The following is an 18,270-nucleotide window of genomic DNA, read 5'->3' as shown; positions in this document are numbered from 1 at the left end:
TTGTCCCGATTATGCAGTCTTTAGTTAATACATTTTTAAGTGAGCTCGTTATGGTCAGGAGGGCCATAAGGCAGATTAGAATTAGTTCTTTTTGGGGGTACAGGACGGATTAGATTATATTCAAGTGAAACACAGAGATTGAACTCATCAATTTGAAGCAGTTCAACAGCATAGTATACCGTTCATTTATTTATAAAGCGAAATGTAGATAGAAAAGCAGAAGCAGAGTAGAAATTTCAGAGAATGAGCTAATGAAGCATTTACATATGCATTGACATGGTTATATCTCCCCAGAAACGGTTCCAGCATGTGCTGCATTAATAAGAGCCGGGAAAACGCTAAACCACTGTACCATATATGCTGTCTGCCCCAGAATATATGAAAAGCAATTAGAATAGCTGCTGCTGTAACAGAAATAATCTTAGCTAGTAGACTAGCTACTGTAATAGAAATAATCTTCCAAGGGTCTTCCAAACACTGATTCTCTAATGCTGCTGGCGCTTTTAATTGAAATGGACATCAAGTTCATGGGACAACTTGAGGAGATCGATATTAATCGTTTACACCAAAAATTTCTCATTAAACAGGTTATTCAAAAAAGAAGTGCCACTTCCTGGCTCTATCTGTTTTTTTTTTTCTTTTTTGAAAAATGATAATATGCTTTCATTAAGCTAAGTTGAATAAAAAATATTCCACCATCAAATTGATGGAAGAACACAAGAAACTAGACAATATACCTAAAAATGCCCAGGTATATCCCACCAAAACAAAATGACATCATACACGTTAGCCCAAGGACAATACAGAAAAAGCGTTACAGACTCCCTGATGAATATCAAACCAGAAAACAAAAACATATATAGCCAAACTAAGAGAATAAAAAGTCTTTGTAATTAATCAACAATGGCAAGGAGCAAGTTTTTTAGATCCTTCTTCAACTGGTTTTATACTTCGCTCATCCCTGTTATTAGTTTACAGAACAGAGGCTGTTTTTTTTTTAATGGCAAGAGAATTTCATCAATTGCTTAGTAAGGGAATTGGAGAGGAATGATGACATGAAGTCATATGCCTTCCCAGCAAAACTAATCAACGACTTAAAAGAGAGAGCCACCCCTGTCGTCTAGATTACACGTTCACACTAAAGCCAAAAAATAAGAGCATTCTGGCAGCAGTATACTGCAATTTCAACGCAAACAAATACCATAGCAAAACACTGGCCCGGGGACAGACAACCAATACAATACCGACGTCCAACAATCAATCACAACTTGGCTTGCAACAGAAGAAGCCAAAAACGTAGAATGAGAAATCATAATTTTCCTAGCAAAAGCTCAAGCCTGTCAGAAAGGATCCATGAACCAGTGATTGGGAAGGGAGAAAGAGCATCAGCAACATGATCCAAAACATAGGAAAATTGACAGCATTAAAAGAGAGATGAGAAGTACCCCTGCCTGATGACCCCAACTTTGGCAAGCCTGTCAGCTAAAATGCTATATGGTTGGCTTCTCTGCTAATGTGGGTGAAGCTCACCTGTTGTTAAAGCCATTAACCGACCATAAATCATCATAAAAGTAATACCTTCATTTGCAGAATCTCGAATCCTTGACACCGGCAGCACCATCCTTCGCACCCAAACACGTTCACCATCCCGAGCAGACATTCCTCAGCAGCATAGTCTCCTACTTGGGGCAAAATCTGCTAGTTGGGACGGAACTAGCCAATATGAAGGTCAAAAACAAAGAGAAATAAAGACTAAAAATTTATAAAATTAATACGTTGAAATTTTTTTTATATTTAGGGAAGGTAGATTCGAATTTTGCTTTTTTTTAGAAGAGATCGAACCCTGACCAAGAAGCTAAATATTCGGATGCTATTAATACATTGAATTTAAACAACAATTTATTGAAGATTGAACCTTGCACATTTTGATTCATTGCTCTTATTAATAAGTTCAAGCATTGAGACTTGGTCTTTTAAATATAAGAGAATCATTTGGACGATTTGTATCTTTTTTTTTTTAAGTTGTCAATTGTTTTCAATTTATTCATACTTTAATCAAACCTGAAAAAAAAATTAATGTCATAAACATCGAATATTCTTATTTTATTTCTATTTAAATTTAAAATATTAAATATAAAATTATAATGCATAAAATATAAATAATTAAATACAATATACAAAATTTCACATAATGGTTAAATATATAAATAGTTAAATAATATAAATAGAAAGTATAAGATAAAAGAAAACTTTGCATTTTCTTAATTTCACACAATGGTAGTGAGTAATTCTCGTCCTTCCTTGTCCAAGCTCATAAATTTCTTTTGAGAGATGAAGTGTGTTTCACTATTGAGTTATAGAAAAAAAAAGTAAAATAAAAAAACAAAAGAAAAAGAACAAGAAAAAAAGAGAAAGAAAGAGGTGTGGATAAATTGGATACAAATCCTCTGTCTCCTTTTTGTGCCCCCATCCGTGCCTCCTCTCTAAATTTTTGCCATATGTCCTATCCTTTAATGGGATGTTAAAACGGCAATGCCAAAAATTTTAACACTAGCTGTTAATGTTACTTTAAAAATTAAAAAAAAATTATCATGGCAGGTTTTTTTCTTGTTTGCTGCCGACTCCACTTTTACTTGTTTTGGCTACCTACTCCTCTTTTACTTTACTTTCACCTTTGCCGAGTACTTTTTGTAAGTTTTTTTTATTAATTCTTTAGATTTCAATTTTATATTTATTGATTCATTACATGGTGTTTTATTCAATTTTGTGCTTGCAAATAACGTTTTTCCATATATTTCTTTTGAAAGGGATTCAATTTTTTTATGTCTTATTCATAATTATTCATGTTCCATTATGTATTTGGTTCTTTCATGAAAATATTGATATCAAATTTAATCGTAGGTGGTTCTCTTTTCATTAACTTTTTAATTTAGGTTTTTTATTTTTTATATTTTGGCGAACTTTATATATTTATATATACGTGTATGTGTATTGTTTAATTTAAATTTGATGTATTTTTATCATTAATTGTGCTTAATTAATAAATGTTTGAGCATATAGAATGAAATAGTAGAAAAAGAAGGTATGATTCTTCTGTTAATTTAAAAGATAACTAAATTTGTTTATTTTTTATTTTTTAGGGTATGGATAAAGAAACTACAAATAAAATTAATAAAGATCAATTGTGTCGAAGATTAGAATTTATTGAAGATGATATTCTCCTATCTACTGAACCAATGGATGAGTAGAATCTTGAGCAAGATAAGTGTTCAAACATGATTGATTTTAATACTAATATTATGATTTCAACTCATGCAAATATGTCGGAAGAAATTATTCCAAAAGTTGGAATGGAATTTGAAACAGAACAAGATATTTATGATTTTTACAACAAATATGCCAAAGAAGTTGGATTTAGTATTCGACGAAGTAAAGGACATAAGGATAAGTATGGTAATTGGGTAGATGGGTTTTTTGTTGTTCTTGCCAAGGAACTTGAAGAAATGATAAAAGAGATGACAATGTCAAAACTCATCGTCCAGAAACAAGATTTAGGTGTTTAGCTGTATTAAAAGTTTCACGATATGATGATAAATTATGTGTTACTAAATTTATTGTAGAACATACACATGCATTAGCTTCTTCGCTTAAGCGTATGTTTTTAGGATCTCAAAAGGCAATTAATCTCCCTCAAGCTGTTGAACTTGAAATTGCTGATTGCTTTAGAATAGCACCAAAGGAGAGTGTTGGGTTTTTGGCAAGAAAAGTTGGTGGACTCGAGAATCTTGGTTTTATTTCTGAGGACTACAATAATTACTTACGTTCTAGGAGAACAGAAGCAATGAAAGTTGGAGATACTGGTGGTGTCTTAGAGTATCTACAAAATATGCAACATGATGACCCTAATTTTTCTTATGCTATCCAAGTTGATCTTGATGATCTCATCACAAATATTTTCTGGACATATGGTAGGATGAAATTAGATTATGAATCTTTTGGAGATGTGGTATGTTTTGATACAACATATAGAAAAAATAAAGAGGGTAGACCTTTGCATTATTTGTTGGTGTTAATCATCATAAGCAAAGTGTTATATTTGGTGCAGCATTGTTATATGATAAAACATGTGATACTTTTATGTGGTTATTTGATTCATTTTTGAAAGCAATGTTAGGGAAAAAACCAATGACGATCCTTACAGATCAAGATGTTGCAATGGCGAAAGCACTTGCTTCACAATGGCCTAAAACATATCATCGTTTATGTGTGTGACATATGTATCAAAATGCAGCAAAACATCTTAGTGATACATTTGAGAGATTTAGCAGTTTTGCTAAAGATTTTAGTAGTTGTGTTTATGATCATGATGAAGAGGAAGATTTTCTAAATGCATGGGATCATATGCTTGCAAAATACAATTTAGAAGATAATAGTTGGCTACATAGACAATTTGAATTGAAGGAGAAATGGGCTTTGGTTTATTGACGACAAACTTTTTGTGCTGACATGTCCACTACTGAAAGAAGTGAGAGTATGAATAACCAAATAAAAAAGTATATTGGTTATAACTATGATTTATTACGTTTTTTTCAACACTTTCAGAGATTGCTAGTTGATAGACGCTATGAGGAGTTGAAAGCAGACTACAAAGACAGCCAGAGCAAGCCATCTTTGCCAGTTCCAGTGGAGATATTAAAGCATGCAGCAGATGTGTATACTTTAACAGTTTTTAAAATGTTTTCTAATGAACTTTGGCTTACTTGGGATTGTGAATTGTACACAACTGAAATCCTTGGTAGTACTACTAGTTACAAAGTCATTCCTCTAAGAAAACCTCGTCATCATACAGTTACATTTGATTCATCAAGTTCAACAGTCAGCTGTAGTTGTAAGAAATTTGAATTTGTTGGTATTTTATGTACTCATGCTTTGAAGGTGCTTTCCTTTGAGAATTTTAAACGAGTTCCAGATCAATATATATTAAAAAGATGGACCAAGAAAGCGAAGATTGGAGTTGTGATAAATTCTTCTACATCCACTAGATCAAATGATCCTAAAATAGATGTAAGTACTCGTTACAAAGTTTTGCTTCGATGGTATTCTAATTTAGCAACAAGAGCTGCAATGAGTGAGCAATCATTTAATATGGCTATGAGTGATGGAGAAAAGACATTGAGCAAAGTTGAGACAACTTTGAAGCAATTATCAATTGAAGAGTCTCGAAGCTCTAGTGATGGAAAACAGGTTTGTCAATTTGACGAAAGTGGGCATAATGAGAAAGAAAGCCAAAAAATCAAGGGAATCAAATGTAAACCTAAAAATAAAAGGAGATAGATCATCTCGTCGATTGAAAAATGCTTTGGAAAAAGCAAAAAGAAAAAAAAGATGTCAAATTGATAAATTAGTAAAGACTCCACTAGTTCAAGAGGTAAGGGTAATAATTTCTTGATATTGTTTTATACTATGTTTTGATTTAATTTTATAATTATAATTTCCTTCTAATCTATATAATCATGTATCTATTCTAATAATTTCATAAGATTCAAGTAAAATTGCTCATTCTTTGTACCATAGTGCTACAAGTAGATTCAATCAATGTACTCAATCATTTCAATTTGTCCAGGTAATTAAAATATTATAATAGTAAAATTAAATTTTATATTTTATATATCACTTATATATTTGAATATTTGACAGCAAACTCATGTTGGCATCCATCAATCTACTATCATAAGCATGGTGGATTTACTGCAAGTAATTTCTTTTATATTTAATAAACAAATTTATTTTTTTATTTTTATTTATAATACTTAATTAATTTTTTATTTGTATATGTATAGACTCAAATACCACAAGTTCTTATTTCACAAAAAGAAACTTTGGAAGGAGATGAGAAAGATAGATGAAAGATATGACTTCACCAACATGTTTTAAATATTATTGTAATTTACTTGCGAAAGATAAAAGGAATTTATTTTACTTTTGAGATAAAACTTTGATTTTTCATATTTGTTAAGTTCTATATAGTTTGAATTATGCCAAACATTATTTTATTTGATATCAAGAATAAATTTGAAGTCTTCTACTTCTATTGGGTTGGAAAGTTGGGATGCCGAACTCACTGTTCTTTCTAGTGTCTTCATCTAGATTCGATGATAATACATGATAAAAAAAAGTGTTTGCTTCTTTTTTTTCTTATTTACTAATTGAGGTGAGTCTTCCGTCAACATTTTTTGGGGGCTACATGAAATGGGGTTTTTTTGGGATGGTTGGCTTTTACCTGCAGAACTTGATGATCTCTGAGCATGTCCCTGCAAGTTAATAATGAAAAAAAAACCTATATAAAAAATCAAAAATTAAAAAACTACTTGATTAACAGGGATTGAAGAGTTTATTGAACATCACATAACATTTGAAAGGTAAGGGGCACTAATTTTTTTTTTTTTTTTGAAAAGCAAAGAGAGATTTCAGGAGAAAAGACTTCCCCTTTACAAGAGCCATGGCGGACAGCCATAGCTAAACATCAAGAATATTGGTAAGTATGCCCTTATTCCTTAAAGGTATACTCTCCCAATACTCCTGTACAAAAGAAGGTCCCTGTCATTACAAACACAACCTATCTTTGTTGAGCTTACAAAAAGAAACAGCAAAAAACCTGACCTTCCAACGAACATTCAGAACAAAAAAGACAGAAACATGAGACAGACTCAAGAAAAAACAGACAAACAAATAGATGCAGCGCAGAAACGGTCAGCAAAAACTTCCTCCCCTCTTTCCAGAGATACCATCAGCAGAATCGAAACCCAAAATCTCCATCGTCAACTTCCCACTAACATATCCTTCTGGAAATAGAACTCTCAGAATTACCTTCATGGTAAAGCAGTGATGAGGTAACACCGAGATCAGCTAGGAATCCAAATCTTCCATCATAAACAACTAAAAGACAACCCAAAACGTTATTTGCAAGCACAAAATTGAATAAAACACCATGTAATGAATCAATAAATATAAAATTGAAATCTAAAGAATTAATAAAAAAACTTACAAAAAGTACTCGGCAAAGGTGAAAGTGAAGTAAAAGAGGAGTAGGCAGCCAAAACGAGTAAAAGTGAAGTCGGCAGCAAACAAGAAAAAAACCTACCATGAGAATTTTTTTTTATTTTTAAAGTAACGTTAACAGCCTGCCTAAAATTTTTGGCATGATCGTTTTAACATCCCATTAAAAGATAGGACAGATGGCAAAAATTTAGAGAGGAGGCACGAATGGAGGCACAAAAGGGGGGCAGAGGATTTTTATCCGGATAAATTAAGAACTTGGTTAAAATTGAATAAAGTTTATGAAGTTATTTTATTATTTTTTATTTATATTAATTATTAAATAAAAAAATTATTTTGAAAAAATTATTAAAAAAATAAAATATTCTTATTTTTTAAAATTTTGATCAAAATTGAATGAAAGTCCATTACTTTTTGAAATGAACACTTCATTTTTAAAATAATATTTTTTACTAGACACGAAAATTCAATCGTTAGTCAACTATTACGATTTTCGTCAACTTGATAATATAATAAGAATAAAAAAATAATTTTATCTTTAATTAATTTTTAAAATTACTATTATATATATATTTTTTTTTATTTAAAAAAAAAAAAAGCTCTCCATCAACTTGCTGATTAGGGCTCTCTAAGGGAGCATCAAGCTCCCCAAGGGGAGCACTGATGGGTGCTCCCTTTCCTTGAGAGCACCGGCCAATGTTCTTTTTGGGGAGTTGGGAAGCACCTATAACAATAATTTTTTAAATTAATAAAAAAATATTTTAATTTTTTCATAATTTTTCTCAAAGATATTTACATTCTTAAGATGAAATACTTATTTTGAAAACTAATGGACATTTCAATTAAAACTTAAAGATAAAGATATTTTACCTAAAAAAATTATATAATAAATAAAAATTTCTTTAAAAATATATAATAAATAAAAAATTTTAAATATTTTGGGTTTTATAAATACACTATACCCTCCGCCCCTGCCCGTAATCTTCTCAAAACCTGATGCCGCTCATCCCCCTGTTTCATTTATAGCATGTTTGGTATGGGGAATAGCTATGTTATTCCCCTTCTATTCCCGGTCATTTTCTACACCTTCGTTTGGTTAAAAATTGGGACACGGAATTGTTATTCCGCAGGAATAAAAATTCCATAAGGCTGGCTTTTAGCCAGCTTTATCTATTCCCTCCCCCTCCCCCGGTAATATCTATTCCATGTCTCATGGAATAACTGTCAAACATGTAATGACTAAAATGCCCTTACCAAATTTACAAAATTACAATTTGATCCATATAAAAGATTTTTTTCTCTCTCTTCCTCATTTCCCTCTTTCTCTCAACCGCTCTTCCCCTCTTTCTCTCTGCCACTCTTCCACTGTTTGGGTTCTAGCAATAGCACTGCCTCTCTCGTCCAACTTTCGAGTTACGTTGGTCTCTTCCATAGTCCAGGTACTTACTTATTGTGCTTTTATTTTCTGTTGATTGGTTGTGATTTGGTTTTGCTATGAAACTATTTTGGGTTTGTGTGTTTTCCTGTAAGTGTTTAGGGTTAAAATCCTTGTTGCTGTTGGGTCTGGCTTTCTGCGTGGATGTTGGGTTAGGGGTGTGAGTCAACGACACAGGGTTCTGCTGGTTTGCTGCGAATTGAATTGCTGGGATTTAGGTGTGAGTAGCTGTTTGGTGGTGTTGACACCTAAGGTTTCACTCTAGAATTATAATAGATGTTAAATTCATTCCATAATTCTTACAAGAAATAATGTTCCCTGAATAAAAATAACAGAGCAAGAATATACTTTAAATCACTTGAAAGCAGCAAATAACAACTTGAATAATAATAATAAGAATATAAGACAAATTGTATACATTTTTTTTAAATGCCCTGTAATAGTTATTATTTTTATCTGTTAATGACCTGTAATAGTTTAGTGAAAATGCTTCTACTTGTTGATCATCTGGGTGTTTTTCATTTTTTTTTTCTTTTGTGTTAAAAGTTTTTTGTATCTGCATGCTGATCGTATGAGTATTTTTTATTTTGGTTTGTGAAATTCTTTCTCTTTGCCTTAAGTTTGTTTGGTATTTCCTCCTGTGTTGGTTGTGAACAATACCTGTTTCTCCCTGACTTGGACAATGGCAACTTCCTGTTTGTTGTTTTGTCATTATTTTTGGGGTTCAATTGGGAAGCTGTGACAATCAAATTTGAGATTGGTACTGAAAATTTTTAACAAATTTCGTCTGCATTGCACCTTTATAAAATTTTGATTAGTTGGGTTCAGTCTTGAGTTGTTAAAATCTTTGAAGCAGTTCTTCTGTATTTGAATGTTGAATAGACCTTTACACATTTAAGAAACTTATAATTACACCTTTACACATTCAATTATTGCTGCTGCAACGATATTGGGTGAAAACATAAAATAGGCTGGAATTGAGTTTAGCAGAAATGTTGGAGCAAAGGTGAACATCCAACAAAAAGCTCAAGAGTTGGATGGGATTTTAAGTCAAGTAGAGGGATTGACAGCGATGAAAAGGGTTTTAGCTTCAATTAAACTTCCAGAATCTCCAACTCTTATGTTTATGTTTTTTAGTATTGATCCTGATCGAAGACTTGAATGGCTGAGGACATTTCTTGTTGACCGTTGAGCTTGGATGAATCTAAAACTTTTTGTAAAGGTAAGTTCCAGAGATTGTAACTTTTGGGCATTTGTGCTTGATGTTGATATTAATTATGAGGTTTATTAACAAGTCAAAACCTTTTTGAATTGACAGTTATGTTAGTAGTTGTATAAGGGTGATATTATTGTAGCGACTTTATTTGTTTTATGCATGTTGTAAGTTAGTGTAATAGGATGAATATTCATCCATTAATTTCAAGGTCAGTGTATTTTTCTGAACTAGACATGATTTGTAGATTATATGTACTAATATTTTCATCTAAAAGGCATTTAGTATTACAAGGCTCTTTTAATATTTATAGCATCTTCATGCCAATATGCTTTAGTTAAAATGGTAAATTGTCATTTTCTTGCCAGATATGGAATGCAAATAATAAATTGAAAGACACGGTATTTCTCTATTTGCCATTTATGTTTCCTCAGCACCAAATGTTGGGTTCAAAAAAATGATTTTCTTCTTTTTTAAAAAGGGTTTATGAATTTGCATTTAATCTATCAAAAGACATAATTTACATTTTTTTTTAGAAAAAAATGATTCATAATATATGAAAATGATTCATAATATATGAAGAATTGGCTAAAAAAAAAATTTATACACAAATTTAATTGATTATGATAGATAAAATATAATATAATTAAATTATATTTTTAAATAATTATCTATTTATAAAAATATGTGATTAAATTATAATTATTTTTAGTAATTGAAAAAAAATATAATTATGATAGATAATTATCTTTTGGGATAAATGTGTATTTAAATTATAATAAAGATAATTTTATTTTTTTATAAAAATAATTGTTAATATGATCAAAGGTATTTTTGTCTTTTTATCACCTATTTCTTTCTTATTCCAATTTTATTTCCACCAACCAAACACTGTAATAAGTTATAATAGCAATTCCTGCTCTATTCCATTCACAATACCAAACAAAGAAATAACTATTCTATTCTATTCTCACTTTATTCTATTCTCACAGAATAACAATTCTATTCTATTCCTGCCTATTTCGCGAACCAAACGTGCTGTTAGTCTTTGCACAAACCTACTTGCGGCCACCCATCCATGTTGAAGGCCACTCAAAACATACAAGAAAGAAAGAGAAAAAGAATATCTGACCAGTGAGATGGACAGAAAGAAGAAAAAAAAAGATTTAAAAATACATAACAAGAAAGGTAAAATGGGGATAATTTTAATACCACGCTATTAAATAAACAAAAATAGTAACTGTGCACTAATAGTAAATTTTTTAAATCGACTATCTATTTCTAATATTAATGGATCTATGTTGATCGATGTAAAATTATAGATAAAACTTAGAAAGGTAGAAGTAATTTACACCTTTTATATATGTTACCATTTAATTATATAAAATATTTTAAAAGTAATAGATATTTATTTTAGAAAATTCTAACTTGATAATATTGAATTCTTTGACAGTGTACACTAATAATATATCAAATATAAATTCATAACGTATTAACATCAAGTTAACAAGATTCAAAATTAATTAAATCATGCTATTCCTATCACAATGAACAACTCATTTAAGCGCGCTCTGCATAAATTTTTAAAAACTCATAACGACAAATTTACGTAAAAAAGAGGAGATTATGCAAACGCCATTCCGGCACTAGCAGTAGCAATGAATAACCTTCCCATGATAATCATGACACATGATGAGATTTTAGGAACGAAGAAAATGACAGATCCATGCTTTTCTTAATCGTAAAAGCAGGAAAACCACTTACTTTCTGAACAATTATAACGACACAGCATCAAGCATCATTCTATTATTATCCATCAAGACTGGTTTTCTTAGAAAAGCCGCACAATAGGCACATTTCTTGTAATCTCATGGCTCAAAAACTTTGGCTGAGGCAGAGGCAGAGGGATCCAGACCAGCATAGCTTTCTCTGGCATCTTGAAATTCTTTCGTCAATTAACTCCTAGTAATTATCTTACACTGCCCAAATTCATCTCCAAGGTCAGTATAGGCCATCCTTTACAAACAGATGCATCAAACCTCATGCACAGAAACCTGTCCAATGCAATGATGATATATTATTCTAAAGCATAGACTTGGTTCAAGCAAAGGATGATCATCTCCCCAAAGAATTTCAGTATGAGCACCTAAAGTTTGATGTCAACCAAAGAGAAAATGTCTCCAATTTTCTAACATATTTTCCTCTGCCTTTGGCAATTCACACACTCACTAATCTCTATCAAGCCCACTACTGTTTTGACTTAATTTAACTTCGAACAATGCTCTATTGCATGTATAGTGCAAGCAATTAATTGAGCAGCCATCATATAATAGTCCCAATCCAGAAGACGTCAGCTCAGTTTTATTCGATGGGTTCCAGAAAACCTGCTAGCGACTTGCGGCATTATTGTGCAGGAAGCATATCCTAAATCACTACTTAAATGAGCAAAAGTGCCACAGTCAAAGCCAAAGACAGACTGTTGGTTTCATTCTGTCTGCAAAAGAACCTGTCTTTCCAACTAAGATGCTATAAAACCCCAGACAATTCCATGTCCTTTATCACCGAATCTAATCTCTGAGAAAGCCCAGCTCTTCGATATCCAGCAATCAGCAAATCATAAGTTGATTTTGAAAGCTTATGGGAACCCTTAATATGTTCCAAAAATATATCTAGCCTATCATAAGCTTCTTTCCTGAAGTAACAGCAGATGACCTTCTCAACATCATTAGTACATCTAAATGATAACCCTTGTTTCAGCATCCTGCCTACTGAGTATTCTACATCATCCAATCTATTTAACGCGGCATACATCCTTATAATCCCAGAGTGCACCTGCAACATAACTTCAACAACTTGACCTGACTCCACTACAGTTGAAAGTAGATCCTCCATTTCTTCTACCTTCCCATATTCAGAATACAAACGCACAATCTTCTCAGCCATCTTCACACTAATTTCCCGCCCAACATCCAGAAAAGATTTCAATAACTCTTTAGCTTGACTAAACCTTCTCTGTCTACAAAACCCTTCCAGCAAATTCTCCAATATGCGCTCATTAGGCATTATTCCTATCGACGTTATTTCTTCATAGAATTTGTCGGCACTATCAAAGTCACCAGATTTGACACAACCAGAAATGAGAGATTCATATGTTTGTAGAGTAGCACAATAACCTGCAGCTTTTTTTGCCGAATACCAACTTTTCATGGCAACAGCATTTCCCAAACTTGAAAAGCCAATTATGAAAGTCTCATAAGTCTCAGCATCTGGTTTATAGCCCTCTGAACTCTCCATTATCTCAAATAAGCTGAATGCTGTTATCACATCATTTGAACACAAGCAAGCATGTAGAAGGGAATTGAAAACAGAAGCCGTTGGTTTAATCCCATGAGCCTCCATTGAAGTGAACACATGCATTGCAAGTGGAACATTTTGAGTCTTTGCACAGAGAGACATCAAATTCAAGTATTGATCATAATCTCTCTCACTGTCCTTCAACATTTTCTCTAATTTCCATTCCAAAACCTGACCAATCAAATAGTAAGCTAAGTTAAATCATTGCAAATGAAAAAGTATGGCTTGAATTGAAGTCAAAAACTGCCATACAAAAAACTATGGTTCGGCATTTTAAATGTTTGGCATTGCTATTGTAAAATCGCTATAACAGGAAAAATGTCCAAAAAAAAAAGCTCACGAAATAAAGAAAATAATTAAAATAAAAACAAAGGTACATTATATTGTTTTTTTCCCGTAAAAAATCAGTTCAATGGAAAAAGCAAGAGGCAACATGCATAGCATTTAAGATTTATTACCATACTATTTACTGTTTTTAGCATTACATTTGCAGTCAAATGTAAACTGCTAGCTAATGGTAACAGCGGCATCAGATGAAAAATAGGGCAATCAAATCCATTCCTTGCATTCAAAACCTTACGTTTCTAAAATTTTAATTCCAAGGGAAATAAATAAAATCAAACCCGGATATATATGGTTTGCGAGAGCAAAATTCTAAACTTAAATGAAAACTGCAAATGTTCAATAATTTACGTTTTTCCATTAATGCCCAGAAGTCTTAGCAGCCAGACAAGGCATTGCAAATTTCAGTAATATTAGAAAGAACTTAAAAGACAATTTTCCGCTTTTACCAGCTGAGCCTTCTCAGATGACAAAGATGGGAGACCGGCGACAAGGGCATTCCAGGAAAATTCGGAATTTCGTAGGGCAAAACGATCATCTGAATCAAGCGTCGTCTTGATTAATGAGCTGGGCACCTGAAGCAGTTTCTTAAGAAGAGGATCGGCAGACGATGGCTCGTTGCAGAACGACCGTTGAGATTTAAAAGGGATTAGCATAATTTGAGAGCTTAAACCTCTTTTAGCCACGGATACTAAACCCTTGCGAACTAACGCCATTTCATTTTCTTTGTAGTCTTTTCTCTCTTTTTGCTCGGAAAATATCTTGGAGCTTTAGTTTCGTTTGGCAGAGTGGTCGAAATGGTGGGTGTTTGGTTGTTGGAGTAGTCTCTAACTCTCTATCTATTAAAATAAAAATAAAATTGAAGGGATAATCATATACTCGTGGTGGAATTAGAAATCTCAAAAGTAAGTATAATTCAATTATGATAGAATGTATTAGTGAATTAGATATTAACTTGATAAAAAAATTTTACAATAATACAATATAGTTTTATTCATACATTATTGTGTTTTATGTTTAATCAAAGTTATATCAATATTCTAATACCTTTTTATATGGGTATAATGTTTTTCTTACGAATATAACTTTTTAATATCTTGTTGGTAGGATGCATATTAGAGATCTTTCTAGGAACATCACTTCAATTTTATTAAATGATATTATTAAAAATTCATTTTCATGCATTATTTTGACATAAATATACTATTTTTATTTTAAAAAAACTCTAGAACTAGTGAAGAAAATTTAAATAAACTCTTGTTATTTTATTACCTTCAATCAAACTCATAAACTTTTGTTAGTGCTATAAGTTCAATATGAATAATTTCAAGAGGGGTGTATTGAAATGTTTTTAAAATTTTTAAAATTTCTTGTCAATTTTAAGAAAATAAAGTTTTCTTAAGCCAAATTTTTAATTTGAAAATAAGCAAGACGATTAGATTCTTGTAAAATAAGTAAAGTTGGAAATAAAAATGGAATTGGTAGAGTAAGGAAGGAAGGAAGAAGGATCAACACAACAATTTTTATAGAGGTTCAGTTTTTTTGCCTACGTCATTTCTTTTAAATTCATTAAGGAGTTTAAAATCCACTATTGAAATAGAATTCAATATAATGACTTTTATGGATCAAGTACAACATTTTCAATACAATGTCTTTTTATGATTAAAGCGCAATCACTCTATCTTTTATCTTAATTAAGGTATAACCACTTATTTTCTACTTTTTCAATTGGTTAAGGTATAACTACTCTAGTGAATATAATAAGAGATTAAAGAGCAGTTAAGATGCTTCTTAAAGGCTAAATAGCAAGTTAAATACAATATTTAGTGAGAATGAACATAAACAATAAAAGCTCTCTAAGTGATACAATAGAATACTTAAATGCAATAAAAAAAGTACAAAGAGTATTGAATGATTTGAGATGAATTATTCTTTTAGAGTTGTATTTCAAAGTCTTCTAACCATTATAAATGTTGTGTAAACTTGTATTTATAGTTGGTGAAGCTTCAAAGGTAGTTGGAAGTGCATTAAATGTGAAAATAGCCATTTTTCTTTTCATTTTAGGCTCCAACATCATATTGTATCGATACATGTGTGCATGTATAGATATATTGTCTCTTTTATGTTTGAATTCCCACTATAATGTATCGATACATTTTGGCATGTATTGATACTTTTGAATTTTGCTACAAGGGCTTGAACATTCTGTTAGAAATGTATCGATACATTTACTAATATATAGATACTTTTGAGGTAGTAAGTATTCTGTTGAAAATGTATTGATACTTTTAAGGCAATAAGTATCACTAATGTATTGATACTTTTACTAATGTATTGAAAATGTAGATAATATATAGTAGTTTCTCTCTACGCTGTTCTTATTGCTCACTGATTCTGCCACCACTCGTGCCAACTCGTCTGAGTTTGGCACAGTTTCCGCACCCTCACACGCCCTCTTAGCCACCCGTAGCTCATCAACCAATAAAGAATCGTCCACAAATTGGTCAGCACCAAAGGGCCACGTTAGCATGGTCACACCAGCCACCACAGCTTCTAAGACCGAGTTCCATCCGCAATGAGTCAAGAACGCGCCCACCGCTCGGTGATCCAATATAGCAACTTGCGGGGCCCACCCCCTGATAACATATCCCCTACTAGCCACACGATCTTCGAACCCATTTGGAATCATGCCGTATCTTCCCTCCACGTGTCCTTCCGTGGGTTCCTTGACGCTCCATATGAAACGGACCCCACTCTTTTCCAACGCCGACGCAACGGCTGCCATTTGCTCATTGGTCAACACGACTTGACTTCCGAAGCAAACGTAGACCACCTCGCCATCCTCACACGTGTCTAGCCACGTCAACAAGCCATCCACAGAGATCGAGCTGGGCCCACCCCTACGCACGGGGCAAGTAAGAGAAGTACTGTTGTTAACATGGAAAGGTGCAAGGGCCCCACAGCCCACACATGATCAGAGCCCATGACATTCTTCAAATGGTCGAAATAAGGCCCTCCTAGTTCAGCAAAAGAGTTAAGTATTAGACCCCAAGTTTTGACGTTTGCAACAAGTCCATCTTTGATAAATTCTCCAGCCGGGTCGCCCCCAACGCACGCGCGAAAAGTAGGAGAGAGTTTCCACCAAGGGTACTTTGGACATTTCGGAATTTTATCAAACGAAATGACAGCTTAGGGAGATCGAGCCACAGGGTATACAAAACAGACAATGCTATGGCGCCAGATGGGGAAAAAACAATTCGTTTAATGCCTAGACGGGAAGCCAAAACGTTGAGTCCATCCCAAGAGCATGTCGGAGACGATGGCTGAAGGAGGTGAAGGGTGGGATTCGAACCATGAGAACAAAGGGTGATAGAGTTGACCAAGTGCGTGAATCAAGGCGGGGCAACAGCATTGAGGTAGGTCTTTGAAGTTCTCGACGTGGGAGGGAAGGGGAGGACCAGTGTATTGATTTGAGGGTGGGAAGAGAGGAGTTGGGTCAACAAGGGGAGGTTCTTCGGGGTGACTAAGATGGTGATGGTCAGATCAGAGGCGGTGGCTAAGTAATGGGTGAGGTCTAAGAGAGGAATCATGTGGCCTAGTGCTGGGAAGGGGAATACTAGGACGTGTGCATGTCTGCCTAATATTGCCATGGGTAGTAAATAGGAATATAATTGGTTGGAGGTTCAACAAGGAATGTGAATCTGAATACGTATCTGAAAACCTTTTGGCTAACAAGCAGAGAGATTGAATGAGTTTGAAGAGAAATGATGGAAGGCCACTCGACTCTTCTTTTAATGACGACACAGACTTTGCTGTGCTTGAAGTAGGCTGCATTATGCCTGCCCCAGGATGGAGACGTATGTTTTGTATTGAAAGTCACATCATCAAATTTTGACCTTTCATCAATAAAATATTAATGTTTTATTTTTTAAAATATAATATTGATATGACACCGTGTCATAGCTTGATTAAATTCTGTACCTTCCGTACATCCATTATTTTTCTATTTTTAATTTTTTTTAATAAAAAAATGTTATGATAATAAGCGTGAGTAGATACGTACTAAAGTAAATGTAGTTATATAATATTCATTACTGTTTTCATTGCCCGAAAATGAAAGTAGAATAGCATAGTAAGTGTAGATTTGTATCCAGAAAAACAAAATGGTTCTGATAATAAATCTGATTAGATGGATGTGGAATCTGAATTGGGTAGAGGAGACTAGTAACTGTATTCGTCTCATTATATTTGTCCTTTAGTAACTTTTTGTAGTTTATATGAATTTAATTTTGATTATTATTATTTTAAGTATTATATAACATTAAATTTTTAAAGAATATGTCTTGAAAAGATCAGAATTCAGAATTTAATAATTTTTTAAAAAAGAATGATCAAAATTGAGATTATGTGACTATTAAAATCAGCAAAAAAAATTGCAACAAGGTAAGTATTTAAATGTATGTTTCTTTTAGTCAAAAAATAATTTGGTTGAAAGTAGAACTTGTTTCGTTTGTCCATGAGAAAAACACTATAAAAACTCAAAGTCTCAAGCAAAATGTTTTTTCGACGGAGTCACATTTATAAATAAAAATTATAATCATAACTAAATATAATATCTCGTATAAAAAATGAAACAAACAGATAAATAAATTAAATATAAAATTAAACAGAACCTTATAAATTATGATATTAAACCATCCCTCGTGTGTTTTTTAAAGTCAGGGCTCCAACTTAATTGCAGGCCATGAAAAATGGCCCCAAGTATAAGCCGCGCAAATTTGAGTAGTACCCTGATTTTCCAAACTAAGAAACATGAGCAAATTAGAGGGTACAAAAGTACACTAATGAGCTTTGTCACCATTAGAAGAGA

General features: G+C 32.7%; 3 protein-coding genes across 3 annotated transcripts; 1 reads left to right on the top strand and 2 right to left on the bottom strand.

Annotated features, from left to right (window-relative positions):
* Positions 1 to 3,320: 3,320 nt before the first annotated feature.
* On the top strand, positions 3,321 to 5,906 carry LOC148763757 (protein FAR1-RELATED SEQUENCE 5-like). The gene is made up of 4 exons (XM_088804612.1): positions 3,321 to 3,555; positions 3,666 to 4,006; positions 4,603 to 5,244; positions 5,841 to 5,906. The coding sequence occupies exons 1-4, from the start codon at positions 3,321 to 3,323 to the stop codon at positions 5,904 to 5,906; spliced, it is 1,284 nt and encodes a 427-aa protein (XP_088660738.1).
* A 5,354-nt stretch (positions 5,907 to 11,260) lies between these two features.
* On the bottom strand, positions 11,261 to 14,214 carry LOC18604916 (uncharacterized). Its single transcript, XM_007037619.3, has 2 exons — positions 13,850 to 14,214; positions 11,261 to 13,229 (listed from the first exon to the last, which is right to left on the bottom strand). Exons 1-2 carry the CDS (start codon positions 14,114 to 14,116, stop codon positions 12,231 to 12,233), a joined length of 1,266 nt encoding a protein of 421 aa, XP_007037681.3. The 5' UTR covers positions 14,117 to 14,214; the 3' UTR covers positions 11,261 to 12,230.
* A 1,512-nt stretch (positions 14,215 to 15,726) lies between these two features.
* On the bottom strand, positions 15,727 to 17,215 carry LOC18604915 (flavonol 3-O-glucosyltransferase UGT89B1-like). Its single transcript, XM_007037618.3, is given in 5 exon segments — positions 15,727 to 16,349; positions 16,352 to 16,591; positions 16,594 to 16,684; positions 16,686 to 16,840; positions 16,843 to 17,215. Coding segments are annotated over 5 exon segments (1,317 nt in total). The 5' UTR covers positions 17,051 to 17,215.
* Positions 17,216 to 18,270: the final 1,055 nt, after the last annotated feature.

This window comes from Theobroma cacao, chromosome 3 (assembly GCF_053813885.1).
Source record: "Theobroma cacao isolate CCN51 chromosome 3, ASM5381388v1, whole genome shotgun sequence".
Taxonomy (NCBI): domain Eukaryota; kingdom Viridiplantae; phylum Streptophyta; class Magnoliopsida; order Malvales; family Malvaceae; genus Theobroma; species Theobroma cacao.
The sequence above is the reverse complement of the archived record's forward strand: the minus strand, read 5'-3'. Positions and strand labels throughout refer to the sequence as shown.

Coding starts and splice junctions, on each gene's coding strand:
- LOC148763757 (XM_088804612.1), top strand. CDS start 3,321: ATGTCGGAAGAAATTATTCCAAAAGTTGGAATGGAATTTGAAACAGAA. Junction 3,556..3,665: donor CGTCCAGAAACAAGATTTAG/GTGTTTAGCTGT, acceptor GTATGTTTTTAG/GATCTCAAAAGGCAATTAAT. Junction 4,007..4,602: donor ATGAATCTTTTGGAGATGTG/GTATGTTTTGAT, acceptor CAACACTTTCAG/AGATTGCTAGTTGATAGACG.
- LOC18604916 (XM_007037619.3), bottom strand. CDS start 14,116: ATGGCGTTAGTTCGCAAGGGTTTAGTATCCGTGGCTAAAAGAGGTTTA. Junction 13,230..13,849: donor CATCTGAGAAGGCTCAGCTG/GTAAAAGCGGAA, acceptor TTGATTGGTCAG/GTTTTGGAATGGAAATTAGA.